Source organism: Salmo trutta, chromosome 22 (genome assembly GCF_901001165.1).
Source record: "Salmo trutta chromosome 22, fSalTru1.1, whole genome shotgun sequence".
Taxonomy (NCBI): Eukaryota; Metazoa; Chordata; class Actinopteri; order Salmoniformes; family Salmonidae; genus Salmo; species Salmo trutta.
The window spans coordinates 5810321-5829253 of NC_042978.1; the positions used below are offsets into that span (position 1 = coordinate 5810321).

The window sequence follows — 18933 nt, forward strand, 5'->3', positions numbered from 1 at the left end:
GTATGTGACCAATAAAATGTAATTCGATTTAGTCTATGTGCCTGGACATGACTTCTGAGGTAAGAAATCGATAAGCAGTTTATGGATTTGGAGTGAACTACCCCTTTAAAAAGCCCTGGTACAGGGCCCAAAACGTCTCAGACTGTGGTTCAGGGCTTTGAACCATTAGCACCTCACTATCAATTACACGGACCGTTCCTCAATAGACTGTTCAGCATGAGCAGAGCACTGTTTGCTACGAGGGCTACAGGATTCTTGCTTAAGGATGGTTGAAAACAACTACATAGAAACTAAGACTTCGTTTGACGTAAAAAAAATAAAAAATAAATAGAAAGTGGTCTCTATGGGGCTGGCTGTCGTAAAAGGATGGGTTTTGTTTCCACACACTTACCACTTCCATCTTATCCTCCTCCTTCTCCTTCTTCTCCTTTTCCTTCTTCTTAGCTTTGGCTGTGATGGAGAGAACAGCAGTAGACACCTTTCATGGAGAAAGAGGGAGTGAGAGACTAAATGAAGGGAGTATTGCAAAGAAAGGTAAAACAATACTTCAGGCACTGAGGCCAATCAGAAAACTTCTTAGAATGCATGAACCACAAAACAGCCCGTTTTTTTATTACGATATTATATTTTACCTCGGTTCTAAAATGAAACAAAATTTGTGCCCTAGACTGAGCAGCTAAAATAACTTGGTCTCAGACTGCGAACATGGCAATGAAATGAAAATGATGAGAAAGATTTTTTTTAAAAAGGGACACTAATAACAAAACCCTCCAAGAAATTGATCTCGGCTGAGGAAACTTCATTCAGAATGACAACCGTGAGTAGCAGCAAATATGACTTCAATCGATCAAAACAATGTGACATCCTTTCGCTGTTGGGGGACTCTCACCTTCTCCTTCTCTTTCTCCTTGGGCACCTCCAGGGCCGGAGGGTAGGCAAAGGTGGAGGGCTTACAGTTGGAGCGGTATTGTACCGTGGGCATCTGGATAGGGGGGGAGAGTGTGGTCAAACACCAGAAAAAAGCAATGATTGTAAAGTCCGACCCATCACCTATTGAAAAGGGATGTTCCGTTTGACTTATTCATAGACTGGTTTGACAACAAGAAACGCTGAAAACACCACCTTCCTTTGGCCACATTGATACTAATACCACTCAGAATTTAAACAAAAATGAAAAAGCTATCGGTGAGCATAGTAGTTACGGCGCATGGTATGTATAAGAGCGCATTGAGCGTTGAATCTGAAACGCGTTTTCATGGAAAGTCAGCTGTAAATAATACAAATTATTTATTTCACAGGAACAAAATAGTATAACTCCTACTCTCTTGTAGTCAACTGATAATGCCCACAGGAAATTAATGTCTTAACATTTCCCGTCAAATTCTTAAACAGCACCATATAGGGAGCCACCACTGACCAGAGAGGCTTTCAGTTAGTTTAATGTTATGTCATAACTCACTTCTGTTCTCTGCAGGGTGGTAAGTATGAGAGGGAAGGGGAACATAAAGTGCTTCTCTGGCTGTCAAAGCAGTGGGTGACTTCACCTGCGATAAAAGGCTGGCATGGAATGGCATGGCTGCAGTAGGTTGGCGCAATATGAGTGCTGGTAAACAACGTCTTTTCCTCTAGGCGCACAAAGCCACCGTGCACAACTGCTGATCTGGGCAACTGCTAAGGCTGGAACAGGTGGAGGCAGGAGGGATCATTGTCTACAGTGCCTTCAGAAAGTATTCATACCCTTGACTTATTCCACACTGTTGTTTTACAGCCTGAATTCAAAATTAAATAGATTGTTTTAACTCATCTACACACAATACCCCATAATGACAAAGTGAAAACATTAGACATTTTTGCTAATTTATTGAAAATGAAATACAGAAATATCTAATATTCAGTACATAGGTATTCACACCCCTGACTGAATAATTTGTAGAAGGACCTTTGGCACCGATTACAGCTGTGAGTCTTTCTGGGTAAGTCTCTAAGAGCTTTCCACACTGGGATTGTGCAACATTCTCCCATTATTATTTTTAAAATTCTTCAAGCTCTATTGAATTGGTTGTTGACCATTGCTAGACAACCAGTTTCAGGTCTTGCCATAGGTTTTCAAGTAGATTTAAGTCAAAACTGTAACTCCTACACTTAAAAACATTCATTGTTTTCCATTATTGTCCATAGCATGATGCAGCTGCCACTATGCTTGAAAATATGGAGAGTGGTACTCAGTAAAGTGTTGTATTGGATTTGCCCCAAACATAACACTTTGTATTCAGCACAGAAAATGAATTGCTTTGGCAATTTTTTTGTAGTATTACTGTTGCGCCTTATTGCAAACAGGATGCATGTTTTGGAATATGTGTATTATTTAAAGGCTTCCTTTTCATTCTGTCAGTATTGTGGACTAACTACAATGTTGTTGATTCATCCTCAGATTTCTCCCATCACAGCCAATTAAACTCTGTAACTGAGTTAGGAAGACCTCCAGTATCTTTGTAGTGATTTGATACACCATCCAAAGTGTTATTAATAACTTCACCATGCTCACAGGGATATCCAATATGTTTTTTACCCATCTACCAATTTGGTGCCCTTCTTTGCGAGGCATTGGGAAACCTCCCTGGTCTTTGTGGTTGAATCTGTGTTTGAAATTCACTGCTCGACTGAGGGAACTTACAGATAACTGTATGTGTGGGTTAAAGAGATTAGGTACCGTAAATTCCGGACTATAAGCCGCAACTTTTTCCCCAGGCTTTGAACCTCGCGGCTTAAACAATGACGCGGCTAATATATGGATTTTTCCCGCTTTCAATTTAAAAAAAAAAAAAAAAAACATTCTGTGGCGGCATGAAGCTTTCATTAGACCAATGAAATTGCCGAACGGGTTAACCTCTTACATCTAGATGTTCCGCTAGCGGAACGCCTCGCCAATATCCAATGATAGAGCGTGGCGCGAATTACAAACTCCTCAAAAGTCCAAAAACTTTTTACATCATTTTAAAGACAAGACTCTCCTTTATCTAACCACATTGTCCGATTTCAAAAAGGCTTTACAACAAAAGCAAAACATTAGATTATGTCAGGAGAGTACCCAGCCAGAAATAATCACACCCATTTTTCAAGCTAGCATATAATGTCACAAAAACCAAAACCACAGCTAAATGCAGCACTAACCTTTGATGATCTTCATCAGATGACACTCCTAGGACATTATGTTATACAATACATGCATGTTTTGTTCAATCAAGTTCATATTTATATAAAAAAACAGCTTTTTACATTAGCATGTGACGTTCAGAACTAGCATACCCACCGAAAACTTCCGGTGAATTTACTAAATTACTCACGATAAACGTTCACAAAAAACATAAATTATTTTAAGAATTATAGATACAGAACTCCTTTATGCAATCGCGGTGTCCGATTTTAAAATAGCTTTTCGGTGAAAGCACATTTTGCAATATTCTGAGTAGATAGCCCGGCCATCATGGCTAGCTATTTTGACACCCACCAAGTTTGGCACTCACCAAACTCAGATTTACTATAAGAAAAATTGGATTACCTTTGCTGTTCTTCGTCAGAATGCACTCCCAGGACTTCTACTTCAACACCCAATGTTGTTTTGGTTCCAAATAATCCATAGTTATATCCAAATAGCTGCGTTTTGTTCTTGCGTTCAAGACACTATCCGAAGGGTGACGCGCCGGTGCGTACCGTACTTCGAAGCATGTCAACCGCTGTTTAAAATACATTTTTATGCGATTTTTCTCGTAAAATTGCAATAATATTCCGACCGGGAGACCTTGTTTTCGTTCAAACACTGAAAATAGAAAATGGAGTCTTCACATGCATGCGCGCACCAGTGTCATTGTTCTCAGAACGACCACTTTCCAAAACCCCTACTGTTTTTCGCCCAGGGACTGCAGAGTCATCATTCCCCGTTCTGGCGCCTTCTGAGAGCCTATGGGAGCCTTAGAAAATGTCACGTTACAGCAGAGATCCTCTATTTTCGAAAAAGAGGCTATAGAAGGACAAGAAATGGTCAGACAGGGCACTTCCCATATAGAATCTTCTCAGGTTTTGGCCTGCCATATGAGTTCTGTTATACTCACAGACACCATTCAAACAGTTTTAGAAACTTTAGGGTGTTTTCTATCCAAATCAAATAATTATATGCATATTCTAGTTTCTGGGCAGGAGAAATAACCAGATTAAATCAGGTACGTTTTTTATCCGGCCGTGAAAATACTGCCCCCTATCCTAAACAGGTTTTAAGATCAAACAACTTTTTTGTTTACTGTTTAGATTAAATCGAGCGTTCTCAAACTTCATCATTCTGATTACGGTAGTCATTTTGTCACCCTCATCATGGCAAAGACAGGGAGAAATGCATATGATGCAGCTTTCAAGTTGAAGGCGATTGATCTGGCTGTTGGAAAAGGAAATAGAGCTGCTGCACGTGAGCTTGGTCTTAATGAGTCAATGATAAGACGTTGGAAACAGCAGCGTGAGGAATTGACTCAGTGCAAAAAGACAATTTAAGCTTACTGCTAATTATAATTTTTTTGTTACAAGCCGTGTTTCGTTAAAGCCTATTTATTTTTGTTACAAGCCATGTTTCGTTAAAGCCTGTGTAAAGTTCATTTGTTTCAATGTACCGGTAGGCACCTGCGGCTTATAGACATGTGCGGCTTATTTATGTTCAAAATAATATATATTTTTTTTAATTCAGTGGGTGCGGCTTATATTCAGGTGCGCTTAATAGTCCGGAAATTACGGTAGTCATTCAAAAATTATCTTTAACACCATGCAACTTACTATGTGACTTAAGCACATTTTTACTCCTGAATTTATTTAGGCTTCCCATAACAAAGTGGTTGAATACTCATTGACTCAGGACATTTCAGCTTTTTATTTTTAATTCATTTATAAACATTTCGAAGTTACAGTTAAGTTACAGGAGAACTCTTATCTGGCTATATGTTACCTGCTGAACGGGGCATACAATAGATTTTATTATAATTGTACAGGGTCACCTGACAATGTCTATCAGGAGGAATGGGCCAAAATTCACTCAACATATTATGGGAAGCTTGTGGAAGGCTACCCGAAACGTTTGAACCAAGTTAAACAATTTAAAGGCAATGCAACCAAATACTAATTGAGTGTACTGTATGTAAACTTATGCTGCAGTAGTTTGAGTCGGGGGGCTAGGGTCAGTCTGTTATATCTGGAGTATTTCTCCTGTCTTATCCGGTGTCCTGTGTGAATTTAAGTATGCTCTCTCTAATTCTCTCTTTCATTCTCTCTTTCTTTCTTTCTCTCTCTCTCTCTCTCTCACTCAGAGGACCTGAGCCCTAGGACCATGCCCCAGGACTGACTACCTGGCATGATGACTCCTTGCTGTTCCCAGTCCACCTGGCTGTGCTGCTGCTCCAGTTTCAACTGTTCTGCCTGCGGCTATAGAACCCTGACCTGTTCACCGGACGTGCTACCTGTCCCAGACCTGCAGTTTTCAACTCTCTAGAGACAGCAGGAGCGGTAGAGATACTCTGAATGATCGGCTATGAAAAGCCAAATGACATTTACTCTTGAGGTGCTGACTTGTTGCACCCTCGACAACTACTGTGATTATTATTATTATTTGACCATGCTGGTCATTTATGAACATTTGAACATCTTGGCCATGTTCTGTTATAATCTCCACCCGGCACAGCCAGAAGAGGACTGGCCACCCCTCATAGCCTGGTTCCTCTCTAGGTTTCTTCCTAGGTTTTGGCCTTTCTAGGGAGTTTTTCCTAGCCACCGTGCTTCTACACCTGCATTACTTGCTGTTTGGGGTTTTAGGCTGGGTTTCTGTACAGCACTTTGAGATATCAGCTGATGTAAGAAGGGCTATATAAATACATTTGATTTGATTTTGATTTAAACTTCTGACCCACAGGGAATGTGATGAAAGAAACAAAAGCTGAATGAAATCACTACTATTATTCTGATATTTCACATTCTTAAAATAAAGGGGTGATCCTCACTGACCTAAGACAGGGAATTTTTACTAGAATTATATGTCAGGAATTGTGAAAAACTGAGTTTAAATGTATTTGGCTAAGGTATATGTAAACTTCCGACTTCAACTGTACATGTGTATACTTCAGATGCACCCTACCCACACACGTCGTTTACCTTGAGGTCCTTGTTGAGCCCAATGATGGCGGTGGGGGTGAAGGCCAGGGAGAGGAAATGGGAAAGGGGGAACCAGAACCAGAACTGGGTGAATACCAGCAGGCCCACCACTGATGGCATGTGGGTGTGGCCCGTCCTTGACTGCAGCGAGATGGTGACGTTACGGCCACCTACACACACACACACACACACACACACAGGAAGGAAGGAGAGGGTGTTCGTGATAATCTTTGTGCTTTGGCAACAATGATCTTCCACTTCAGTCAACCATAAATCAGAGAAATAGAGAGACAAAAAGACAGAGTTAGGCGCAAAAGGGGATACAATGAAACTAATCTCGTTCTCAGACACTTCCGCCCAAATGCGCTAAGTGTGTGGTGGACCAAAGCGTCAAACTTGGTCTTCGTCAGCCAATACAGAAAGACAGGGAGAAACTCCCGGTGCATAGACATTGGTTTAATCTACCAACCAATCATCTCCTATAACATCTTCCCCCTAATCCTCCCCCATACGCGTCTTGTACACCTCGGTTATGGAGCCACACCTCACAGTAGTGTGATTTGCAAAAATGGACAAATACAGAATTCTAATCACTCCTACTAATGCCAACTTTGAATAGTTGATGTCCCAGGCTTACAATGCATTCGGAAAGTATTCAGACCACTTGACTTTTTCCACGTTACAGCCTTATTCTAAAATGCATTTAATTGTTTTTCCCCCCCCACATCAATCTACACCAAGCCGGGGCAAAGGCCAGCCCGGGGAACTTATACGACCCGCGGCATGATTCTATACGGGCCACGGAATCATGTTCAGATCAAACAATTTGCGATAGTAAAGTTTTGAAAAACGTATGTTATTCAAATTAAAAGCCCAATGAATATTCGCCTTTGTGTAACGATTTAACCCACCGCTTGTGGGACATTTATTTTGAAGGCACATATAAATAACTGCACGAGGTCAGACAGTGACTGACAGGCTAACACACACACGTCACAGTTACAAATAGCAGTTAGCTAGAAATTGTGCAATAATGTGTTTTTCAAAGATTTCAAAGAAAAGGAAAGTAGACAATGAATGTAAGGTGTTCCAGCAAGAGTGGACATTGACATTTTTATTTATTGAGGTATCAGGGAAAGCTGTGTGCTTAATGTGCAAAGAGAGCACCGCTGTCTTGAAAGAATACAACTTGTCCCGGCATTTCCAGTAGAGGTCGGCCGATTATGATTTTTCAACACCGATACCAATTATTGGAGGGCCAAAAAAGCCGATGCCAATTAATCGGCCGATTTTTATTTATTATTTATTTGTAATAATGACAATTACAACAATACTGAATTAACACTTATTTTAACTTAATATAATACATCAATAAAATCAATTTAGCCTCAAATAAATAATGAAACATGTTCAATTTGGTTTAAATAATGCAAAAACAAAGTGTTGGAGAAGAAAGTAAAAGTGCAATAGGTGCCATGTAAAAAAAGCTAACGTTTAAGATCCTTGCTCAGAACATGAGAACATATGAAAGCTGGTTGTTCCTTTTAACATGAGTCTTCAATATTCCCAGGTAAGAAGTTTTAGGTTGTAGTTATTATAAGAATTATAGGACTATTTCTCTCTATACGATTTGTATTTCATATACCTTTGACTATTGGATGTTCTTATAGGCACTTTAGTATTGCCAGTGTAACAGTATAGCTTCCGTCCCGCTCCTCGCTCCTACCTGGGCTCAAACCAGGAACACATCGACAACAGCCACCCTCGAAGCAGAGTTACCCATGTAGAGGAAGGGAAACAACTACTCCAAGTCTCAGAGCGAGTGACGTTTGAAACGCTATTAGCGCGCACCCAGCTAACTAGCTAGCCATTTCACATCGGTTACACCAGCCTAATCTTGGGAGTTGACAGGCTTGAAGATATAAACAGCGCAATGCATTGTGAAGGGCTGCCAGCAAACGCAAAAAAGTGCTGTTTGAATGAACGCTTACGAGCCTGCTGCTGCCTACCACCGCTCAGTCATACTGCTATATCAAATCATAGACTTAATTATAACATAATAACACACAGAAATACGAGCCTTAGGTCATTAATATGGTCGAATCCAGAAACTATCATCTCGAAAACAAAAAGTTTTTCCTGTCAGTGCAATACGGAACCGTTCCGTATTTTATCTAACGGGGGGCATTCCTAAGTCTAAATATTCCTGTTACATTGAACAACCTTCAATGTTATGGCATAATTACGTAAAATTCTGGCATATTAGTTCGCAACGAGCCAGGCGGCCCAAACTGTTGCATAAACCCTGACTGTGTGCAATGAACGCAAAATGACACAATTTCACCTGGTTAATATTGCCTGCTAACCTGGATTTCTTTTAGCTAAATATGCAGGTTTAAAAATATATACATCTGTGTATTGATTTTAAGAAAGGCATTGATGTTTATGGTTAGGTACAGTCGTGCAATGATTGTGCTTTTTTCGCAAATGGGCTTTTGTTAAATCATCCCCGTTTGGCGAAGTCGGCTGTCTTTGTTAAAAAGAAATAGTCTTCACAGTTCGCAACGAGCCAGGCGGCCCAAACTTCTGCATATACCCTGACTCTGTTTGCAAGAGAAGTGACACATTTTCCCTAGTTAAAATAAATTCATGTTAGCAGGCAATATTAACTAAATATGCAGGTTTAAAAATATATACTTGTGTATTGATTTTAAGAAAGGCATTGATGTTTATGGTTGGAGCAACATGTACCTAAGCGATTATATGCAACGGAGGACAGGCTAGATAAACTAGTAATATCATCAATCATGTGCAGTTAACTAGTGATTATGATTGATTGATTGTTTTTTATAAGATAAGTTTAATGCTAGCTAGCAACTTACCTTGGCTTCTTACTGCATTCACGTAACAGGCAGGCTCCTCGTGGAGTGCAATGTAAAGCAGGTGGTTAGAGCGTTGGACTAGTTAACCATAAGGTTGCAAGACTGAATCCCCGAGCTGACAAGGTAAAAATCTGTTGTTCTGCCCCTGAACAAGGCAGTTAACCCACCGTTCCTAGGCCGTCATTGTAAATAAGAATGTGTTCTTAACTAACTTGCCTAGTTAAATTAAGGTCTAAAAAAATAAAAAATAAATAAAATAGGCCAAAAATACCGATTTCCGGTTGTTATGAAAACTTGAAATCGGACGTAATTAATTGGCCATTCCGATTAATCGGTCGACCTCTAATTTCCAGATGAAGCATGCAGAAAAATATAGGAATGTCTTCTGAGCAGAGGGCAAGTGCATTGAAAGAGTTGCTTTCTCAGTTGGAAAAGCAGCAAGGACTTTTCACAAAACTGCATTCAGCAAACAGAATTGCGAGCGCTAGCTATGTTCTGTCCCACAAAATTGCTAAACATAGCAAGCCATTCGCTGAAGGTGAAATCATTAAAGAATGTTTAATTGACTCTGCAGCAAGACTTTGCCCCGACAAGAAAGAGCTGTTTGAAAATGTTTCCCTGTCAAGACTAACAGTGACACGGCGCAACAAGTGGTCAGCCTGCCACGTAGTGGCAGCAATATAATCGCCCATAATCGGCATCCAAAAATGCTGATTACCGATTGTTATGAAACTTGAAATTGGCCCTAATTAATCGGCCATGCCGATTAATCGGTCGACCTCTAGTCTGTTCCCTATCAGATGACCAGCGGGAGAAGTATACATCGCTGCTGCGTGCTTTGAACGGTGAGTTTTCTCGTCGTTTTGAGGATTTCAAAGTGTTGGAAAATGACATGCTGTTGGTTTCCTCTCCTTTCACCTTCAATGTTGATAACGCTCCCACTGACCTGCAACTTGTGTCACGTTTACTCTTAGGAGCAGGAAAGGAGCAGAGTCAAATGCAGGAGACTGAGGTCCGGTAGATCAAAAGTTTATTTCCACCGTAGACAATAAGGCATCCGAAAAAAAGCACAGGGTGCGCATAACACCCAAAACAGGAGAATCGTACGGAAATGTTTAACGCACGGGGCGCAGCCCGGCAAACACCGTACAGAACAGTAACACGCTTAATATAAAGCCAGCGCTAATTAACCCCTGTCCTCTAGCGACAGATAGACAATCCCGCACAAGAATCCCAACTGAAAATGCACACTAAATAACCCCCCACTAATTACAGACACAAAACAGGTGCGGGATAGACAGACAAAACCAAAAGACACAAAAACAATGATCGGTGGCAGCTAATAGGCCGGCGACGACGACCGCCGGGTGCCGCCCGACCGAGGAGGGGCGCCACCTTCGTTAGATACTGTGACAACTTGAGCTTATCAATCTTCAGTCTGATGCAGTGATTGGAGAACTATTCAAAACAATGTCACTGACGAGGTTCAATGCATCTCTCGATGAAAAAAACTTTACAAAGATTAGGAGTAATGCTCAGAAGATTTTGGTACTGTTTGGGTCAACCTATGTATGTGAACAGACATTTTCAGTGATGAAATACACTGCTCAAAAAAATAAAGGGAACACTAAAAAAACACATCCTAGATCTGAATGAATGAAATAATCTTATTAAATACTTTTTTCTTTACATAGTTGAATGTGCTGACAACAAAATCACACAAAAATAATCAATGGAAATCCAATTTATCAACCCATGGAGGTCTGGATTTGGAGTCACACTCAAAATTAAAAGTGGAAAACCACACTACAGGCTGATCCAACTTTGATGTAATGTCCTTAAAACAAGTCAAAATGAGGCTCAGTAGTGCGTGTGGCCTCCACGTGCCTGTATGACCTCCCTACAACGCCTGGGTATGCTCCTGATGAGGTGGTGGATGGTCTCCTGAGGGATCTCCTCCCAGACCTGGACTAAACCAACAGACAACTCCTGGACAGTCTGTGGTGCAACGTGGCGTTGGTGGATGGAGCGAGACATGATGTCCCAGATGTGCTCAATTGGATTCAGGTCTGGGGAACGGGCGGGCCAGTCCATAGCATCAATGCCTTCCTCTTGCAGGAACTGCTGACACACTCCAGCCACATGAGGTCTAGCATTGTCTTGCATTAGGAGGAACCCAGGGCCAACCGCACCAGCATATGGTCTCACAAGGGGTCTGAGGATCTCATCTCGGTACCTAATGGCAGTCAGGCTACCTCTGGCGAGCACATGGAGGGCTGTGCGGCCCCCCAAAGAAATGCCACCCCACACCATGACTGACCCACCGCCAAACCGGTCATGCTGGAGGATGTTGCAGGCAGCAGAACGTTCTCCACGGCGTCTCCAGACTCTGTCACATGTGCTCAGTGTGAACCTGCTTTCATCTGTGAAGAGCACAGGGCGCCAGTGGCGAATTTGCCAATCTTGGTGTTCTCTGGCAAATGCCAAACGTCCTGCACGGTGTTGGGCTGTAAGCACAACCCCCACCTGTGGACGTCGGGCCCTCATACCACCCTCATGGAGTCTGTTTCTGACCGTTTGAGCAGACACATGCACATTTGTGGCCTGCTGTAGGTCATTTTGCAGGGCTCTGGCAGTGCTCCTCCTGCTCCTCCTTGTACAAAGGCAGAGGTAGCGGTCCTGCTGCTGGGTTGTTGCCCTCCTACGGCCTCCTCCACGTCTCCTGATGTACTGGCCTGTCTCCTGGTAGCGCCTCCATGCTCTGGACACTACGCTGACAGACACAGCAAACCTTCTTGCCACAGCTCGCATTGATGTGCCATCCTGGATGAGCTGCACTACCTGAGCCACTTGTGTGGGTTGTAGACTCCGTGCTACCACTAGAGTGAAAGCACCGCCAGCATTCAAAAGTGACCAAAACATCAGCCAGGAAGCATAGGAACTGAGAAGTGGTCTGTGGTCACCACCTGCAGAACCACTCCTTTATTGGGGGTGTCTTGCTAATTGCCTATAATTTCCACCTGTTGTCTATTCCATTTGCACAACAGCATGTGAAATGTATTGTCAACCAGTGTTGCTTCCTAAGTGGACAGTTTGATTTCACAGAAGTGTGATTGACTTGGAGTTACATTGTGTTGTTTAAGTGTTCCCTTTATTTTTTTGAGCAGTGTATAACAAGTCAAGGCACAGATCATCTCTTACGGACTGTCACCAATCCTGCGCATAGCGACATCAGAAACTATACCGGACTTCACTGCTCTAGTCAATGCCCATCAGAGACTTCACTCCTCACACTGATTGAGTAGTTTAAATGTAATATTGAGCTCCTTCTTTGTGTTTTGTGCATACCGACCTGTTTGGGATAGGGGGCAGTATTGAGAATTTTGGAAAAAATATATGCCCATTTTTAACTGCCTCCTACACCAACTCAGAAGCTAGAATATGCATATTATTGTTCAGGTTTTGGATAGAAAACACCCTAAAGTTTCTAAAACTGTTTGAATGGTGTCTGTGAGTATAACAGAACTCCTATGGCAGACAAAAACCTGACAAGGTTTCATGCAGGAAGTGGCCTGTCTGACAAGGAGTCGTGCGTCTTGCATCTGTTTATTGAAGAGTAAGGATCTTAGCTGTAACGTGACAATTCCTAGGGCTCCAATAGGCTCTCAGAACCCGGGAAAAACCTGAACGATGACGAGGCGGCCTCTGGCTGAAACAGATTATCGCCTTTGCCAAGTGGCCGATCAGAGGGTCATTGAATGAGGCGCGTGCATGATTCGCCCCCGTGGAGAAATTTTATTCGGCTGTTTAGGCTCATTGCAGATTCCCGGTCGGAATATTATTGCTTTTCTACTTGATAAATGGCATAAAAATTGGTTTTAAACAGCGGTTGACATGCTTCGAAGTACGGTAATGGAATATTTAGAAATTTTTTGTCACGTAATGCGCCATGCTCATGGCCGTGATTTGCCTTTGGGATAGTGTCTAGAACGCAAGAACAAAACGTTGTTGATGGAACATAACGATGGATTATTTGGGACCAAACCTACATTTGTTATTGAAGTAGAAGTCCTGGGAGTACATTCTGACGAAGAACAAGAAAGGTAATAACATTTTTCTTATAGGAAATGTGATTTTGGTGAAGGCTAATCTTGCCGGGTGTCTAAATAGCTAGCCCGTGATGGCTGGGCTATGTACTTAGAATATTGCAAAATGTGCTTCATCCGAAAAGCTATTTTAAAATCGGACATATCGAGTGCATAGAGGAGTAATGCATCTATAATTCTTAAAATAATTGTTATGCTTTTTGTGAACGTTTATCGTGAGTAATTTAGCAAACTGTTAGTAAATTCCCCGGAAGTTTGCGGGGGGTATGCTTTTTCTGAACGTCACATGCTAATGTAAAAAGCTGTTTTTTGATATAAATATGAACTTGATTGAACAGACATGCATGTATTGTATAACATAATGTCCTAGGTGTGTCATCTGATGAAGATCATAAAAGGTTAGTGCTGCATTTAGCTGTGGTTTAAGTTTTTGTGACATTCTATGCTAGCTTGAAAAATGGGTGTCTGATTATTTCTGGCTGGGCACTCTCCTGACATAATCTAATGTTTTGCTTTCGTTGTAAAGCCTTTTTGAAATCGGACAGTGTGGTTAGATTAAGGAGAGTCTTGTCTTTAAATAGCTGTAAAATAGTCATATGTTTGAGAAATTGAAGTAATAGTATTTCAAACGATTCAAAAATCGCGCCACTGAATTCAGGTGGCTGTTACGTAGGTGGGACGAATTCGTCCCACCTGCGCCAGAGAGATTAACAAGAGTTCTGTCCGTGGTGCTGAATGCACAGTGTACTTTTCCCTCCGTGTAGTTCATTGCATGTTTAATAATGAAAATACCTACCAAAAGGAGAACATGGATGTGGTTAATTTCGGTGCATGTTAAAAAGTAGCATATCTGGACGTGATTTACAGTAGATATCTGTCAACACAGTATGTATAATCCTGTAATATGATTCTGGCCCGCGATGGAAAAAATATATTCTAATGTGGCCCTCCATGGAAAATAATTGTCCAGTCCTGATCTCCCCACACACACACACAAAAGTTAGCAAATGTAATTATCACATTTACAGAAATATATGGGGATTGGAAATGATGCCGACAATTACATTGATGGAATCTACAATCTGGGTGGATGCCCACGTTGCTCATATGGGTCCGGTAAATTTCTCAAATGTCCGTGAAATAAAAGTGCTTTCGGTCAAATGTCCGTAAACCCGGGTGTGCGCGCAAGGGTACAGTGAGCGCTTTTGTGTGTGCGTGCAAGCATACAGTCTACATTTGTGTTTGTGTGTGGGGTCCCAGAGAGCTGCACATCAAACACTTGACACACACACACACACACACTCACAGATGTGTATACGCATACCCCAAACACAGGCTGGAGCAGAAAGGCATACGTCACACTGCTAACATTGGGCCTTGTGTATTACCTCGATAGAGACCAGCAGGTCCCTCTATGTGTTAAATCCTGTCTAAATACACATCAGGTGCGGGTGTATACAACCTGGTGTATACACAAACAAGCCTTGTTTCATTTTGAAGAATACTTAGTAAAATTTAACACCGGCAACAAGTGTAAATCAGAATTATGCTGTGCATGTGCACTGTGTGTGTGTGTGTGTGTGTGTGTGTGTGTGTGTGTGTGTGTGTGTGTGTGTGTGTGTGTGTGTGTGTGTGACACATTATAGTAAAGGAGCCTATATTGGGCTCGTACTGCAGTAGGGTTAGTCTTTTGCAATATTTGTGTTCCCCTAATGCTTTTAGCCGATCCGTGCCACTACAGCAACAGACAAGATCAAACCGGGAGCCCCCATTCTCCTGCCAAGATAAAGAACTCCCGAGTCCCCTTTGTTTTCTGTCGCATTAGACCGCCCAGACAAGATATTAATACGCAATCGTTAGCCAGATAGCACACTGAAGCTATCGCCTCTTCCTCTCGCTCTACTACCCTTAACTGTCAGGCCACTGCTCCCAGATACTTCTCCATGTGTTGAGGCAGGCAGAAAGGCTATGTGATGAGTACTGTAAAGGCAGCTTCCACCTAAAGAGCGATCACTTCACTTCTAGTGTACCACTTTGATTTCAGATGTGGAGTATTAGTCTTAAGTTATGAGTGGGGTTGGATAATCATATGAAATGTGACAGGCGGAAACCATTAGGGTTCCATTTCATTACCGAGGGTTTAGCCTTCGAAAGCAGCTCTCGCAAGAAACCGCACACCCAACCGTTCCCTCCGTCTCGCCAGACGTTCCCTCATTCATTACGTAGAATTATACTCCTTTTAATCCCAGCCCTAAATGTGAAGCTTTTCAGTGTCTGTTTTTGGAAAATAATGTAAAAGATGCTCTTATCCAGGGCAACTTTCTAAAGAAATCCCTCTGCTCTGTACTGCCGAAGGACCTTATGCCACCACTAAAAAAATGGTAGTTGATCTAGCTAGTAATCACATAACACCTATGGATTCTGGGAAAAGAAATCCCCTCCCCAAGGAAAATTACAATTCGATTCCCATATAGTTTGACAAAAACAGAGCATACCCCTCCTTCCAGAGGCGTCTTAAGTTTTAAAGAGACTTGTGTGACACGTGGTCCCGTGTGGCTCAGTTGGTTGAGCATGGTGTATGCAACGCCAGGGTTGTGGGTTCGATTCCCATGGGGGGCCAGTATGGAAAATAAAAAAATGTATGAAATGTATGCATTCACTACTGTAAGTCGCTCTGGATAAGAGTGTCTGCTAAATGACTAAAATGTAATGTAAATGTGACACTCATTTAGGCGCAGCAACTCGAATCTGTGAGTCACTCTGGCGACAAAATCACATTATTTATATGGGGAAGGACCTCCCCATCTCCCGACACTGATTCCAATCACCCTGCTTTTTCCTTCATCCTGATACTCCTCCGCACCTCTCTTCCTCCCACTCCCTCCATCCTCCTCTCTGTATTTGTCTCCCAGAGGGCAATGGCAGTCTATTATTCTAACTCCGCACCCCCAGCCCTTGACCGCCTAATCACAGCAAACACCACCCACTCTCCTCTTATACTAGCCGTGCCAGGTCATTGTTTTACTGACATTTGTTCCCTTTTCACTTTTAAAAGCTTGTTAAGCTAAAATGATCATAAATGACTAATGGAAACGTTAGCGAGGCCTTTGGCCTGGGATTAAGAGAAATCAATGTGATTTTGTGAAACTGGTGGCTTTGTTGATTTAGTTACCCCCCACAATTTTGACCTTGAAAAGGGTAACCATCCAACCTGACAGAGCTTGAGAGGATCTGCAATGGGAGAAACTCCCCAAATACAGGTGTGCCAAGCTTGTAGCATCATACCCAAGAAGACTCGATGCTGTAATCTCTGCCAAAGGTGCTTCAACAAAGTACTGAGTAAAAGGTTTGAATATTGATATCATGTCTTGTTTTTAGGTGTTTTGACTGATTTCATGTCAATGCTAATATGGCAAAACATTCGCTAGCTAACACCAACTTTAACGATGTATTTGAGAGACAGCAAGTGCTCATTCTGCAAATGTATCTCTGTTTTCAATAAACATTGGAGACGAAATATAGCTTACATGAAGTCAACAATCTAAGCTAACCCAGTCTGTTTTGCCGCATAGTTGAGCATTCGTCAGTTTTGTTGCTAAATAGCCAAACCGTCTATAGAACATGAGAGAAATAGGCTAATGGTTTCAATGACATATGGAAGTCTATGAAATAATTGCCTCACCGTTTCTATGGTCGAATTTGACTTTTAAGCAAGGTAAGACATGCATCATAATATGAAGTAAAACGTTCAGATTTCAAATAATTAAATATATGTTAAAAAATTGCATACTGCCTCCACCTCATTGCAAAGTGGTGTGTGACGCACTGAAGCCTGCCTACCGTTGCCTATATGCACTTGAATGGCAAATGGAAAGCTTACTTCAATTACCAGTTGAGAAATAAAAATAGATATTTTTAAATCGTGGCCATCAAAACTGTTTAACACGCGATTGCATTTAGAATTGTTACGCAATGATTGGGCTTTTAAATACACGTTTCACTCCAGCAGCAACAAATGAGCTGTTTGCAAAGCTGCAGCGCTGTCTGACATCCTGCTCATCATAGGCTCTGTACATGTATGCTGTGTGATAAACATAACGACTAACGAAAATACACACGCGCCAATTTAATTCCACTAAATTATGAACCTATAGACCGATAAGCATGACCGGTCAAATGTATTTACATTGACTGGTATATCCATCCATGAATAGGCTAAAAAGCATTATTTTACAATGGGACTTTTTTTCTTCTCCCGAACAATTGGCCGACATAAGTTTTATTTTATCGGCTTTTCATTTATTCATTTTTTGTCCAATGTGATGTGCTTTTTTAGGCCCGTTCGGTTTAGGTGCAATTATAAAAACATCACGGTTTTCGATTTCGATTATTGTTTTAAACATGAAATGCATTATGAAATAATTACATTAAAATGATTAGAGCTTTTTAATAGAAATTCCAAAGCCAAAAACAGTGAACATTCAATTGCCAAAACATTGAAAATATTCCATCGTCTCTGTCAGGGCCACATAGAAAAATAAGAAATTTCTAAGAAATAACCAAATATTTCAGTTGTGTATATTACTTAGTTTTATTTGATGACTTCATAATTGTTCATTCCTTAGTCATCATCTGATCTCTACTCAGGCAGTAGCAGCCAGCCAACCATCTAACATTACAGTCTCTCTGTATTCCCCATACTGTACTGTCTTTAGTCATCCTATTTAGCTAGGCTAGCCTGCCTAAGTACGGTGCAGAGCTGTCTGACAATCATTTTTACTCGTTTTTCAAAGTAGATCAGACATGCTTTCAAACTTTCTCCATCCCTCTCGCCTGTCGTTGTGAACATTCCTCTCATGTGGCAGTGTATGTGGTCTGTGTGTATCATCTAACTTAACGTAGCAGACGTAAAAGTGTATCCAACTAATTGACGTCAATTAGTTGTTAAATAACCACAAAAAAAAAAACATTGACATTTTGGTTAATCTCAGCTCTAACGGAAACCCTGGAGAACACACACACACACACACACACACACACACACACACAGTCAGACTAACAGTAATAACAAGAGTCATGTGGCTGTTCTCAGTGCTGGACAGCCAGGTGCTAATACATCGTAGCATGATCGCTTCCAGAGAAGGAAGTTGGGGAAAATCACAGGACACAGGGGTGGTCAAGCCCTGAGGGGTGGCTGGAACTGGACCCCTTGTAAATCTTGCCAACACACACACACACACACACACACACACACACACACACACACACACACACACACACACACACTTCCCCTAAAGAGCAGACAGAAACAGATACACCCACAAGTTTTCTGAAGAAACCCCACCGCTGCCACCAAATATCAGTCACACACACTTGACACAAGACACTGACCTGCATCCAGGATGCCCTGGGCCAGGATGGCCCCGAACTTGGCCATGACGTCATCATGCTTGTCATTGATGACCTTGGAGTAGAGCTGCCGGAACTGGTTCACCTGTGCCGGGAAAGCAACGAAAACCATCATGACTCAAACTCATTGTTCAGTTTATTTGGTGGGCCTCCACATTACAATCTAGCACTCGTATTCGATGAAATATACTTAAGTTCTTTGTTGTCTGGTTTTTCAGCTGCATATGGGGAACCTTTTGGCTGCCACGTCACTTTGGCTTTGATAAAGTCAATATGCATGCCAAGGCCCACATTTGGAACTGACATGAAGTGAGAGCCACTATTAGCTGGTTAAAAACTCACTAGCCACACTTCTC

General features: G+C 41.8%; 1 protein-coding gene across 1 annotated transcript in view; it reads right to left on the minus strand.

The window, feature by feature from the left end:
- Positions 1–18933, minus strand: part of LOC115157960 (26S proteasome non-ATPase regulatory subunit 1) — a 123511-nt gene that overhangs the window by 16144 nt on the left and 88434 nt on the right. Inside the window, exons 19-22 of the mRNA XM_029706336.1 lie at positions 18560–18662; positions 6181–6350; positions 890–982; positions 392–478 (exon numbers count right to left, since the gene is read on the minus strand). Coding sequence (XP_029562196.1) covers positions 392–478; positions 890–982; positions 6181–6350; positions 18560–18662 — 453 coding nt within the window. The remainder of the gene's footprint in view (positions 1–391; positions 479–889; positions 983–6180; positions 6351–18559; positions 18663–18933) is intronic.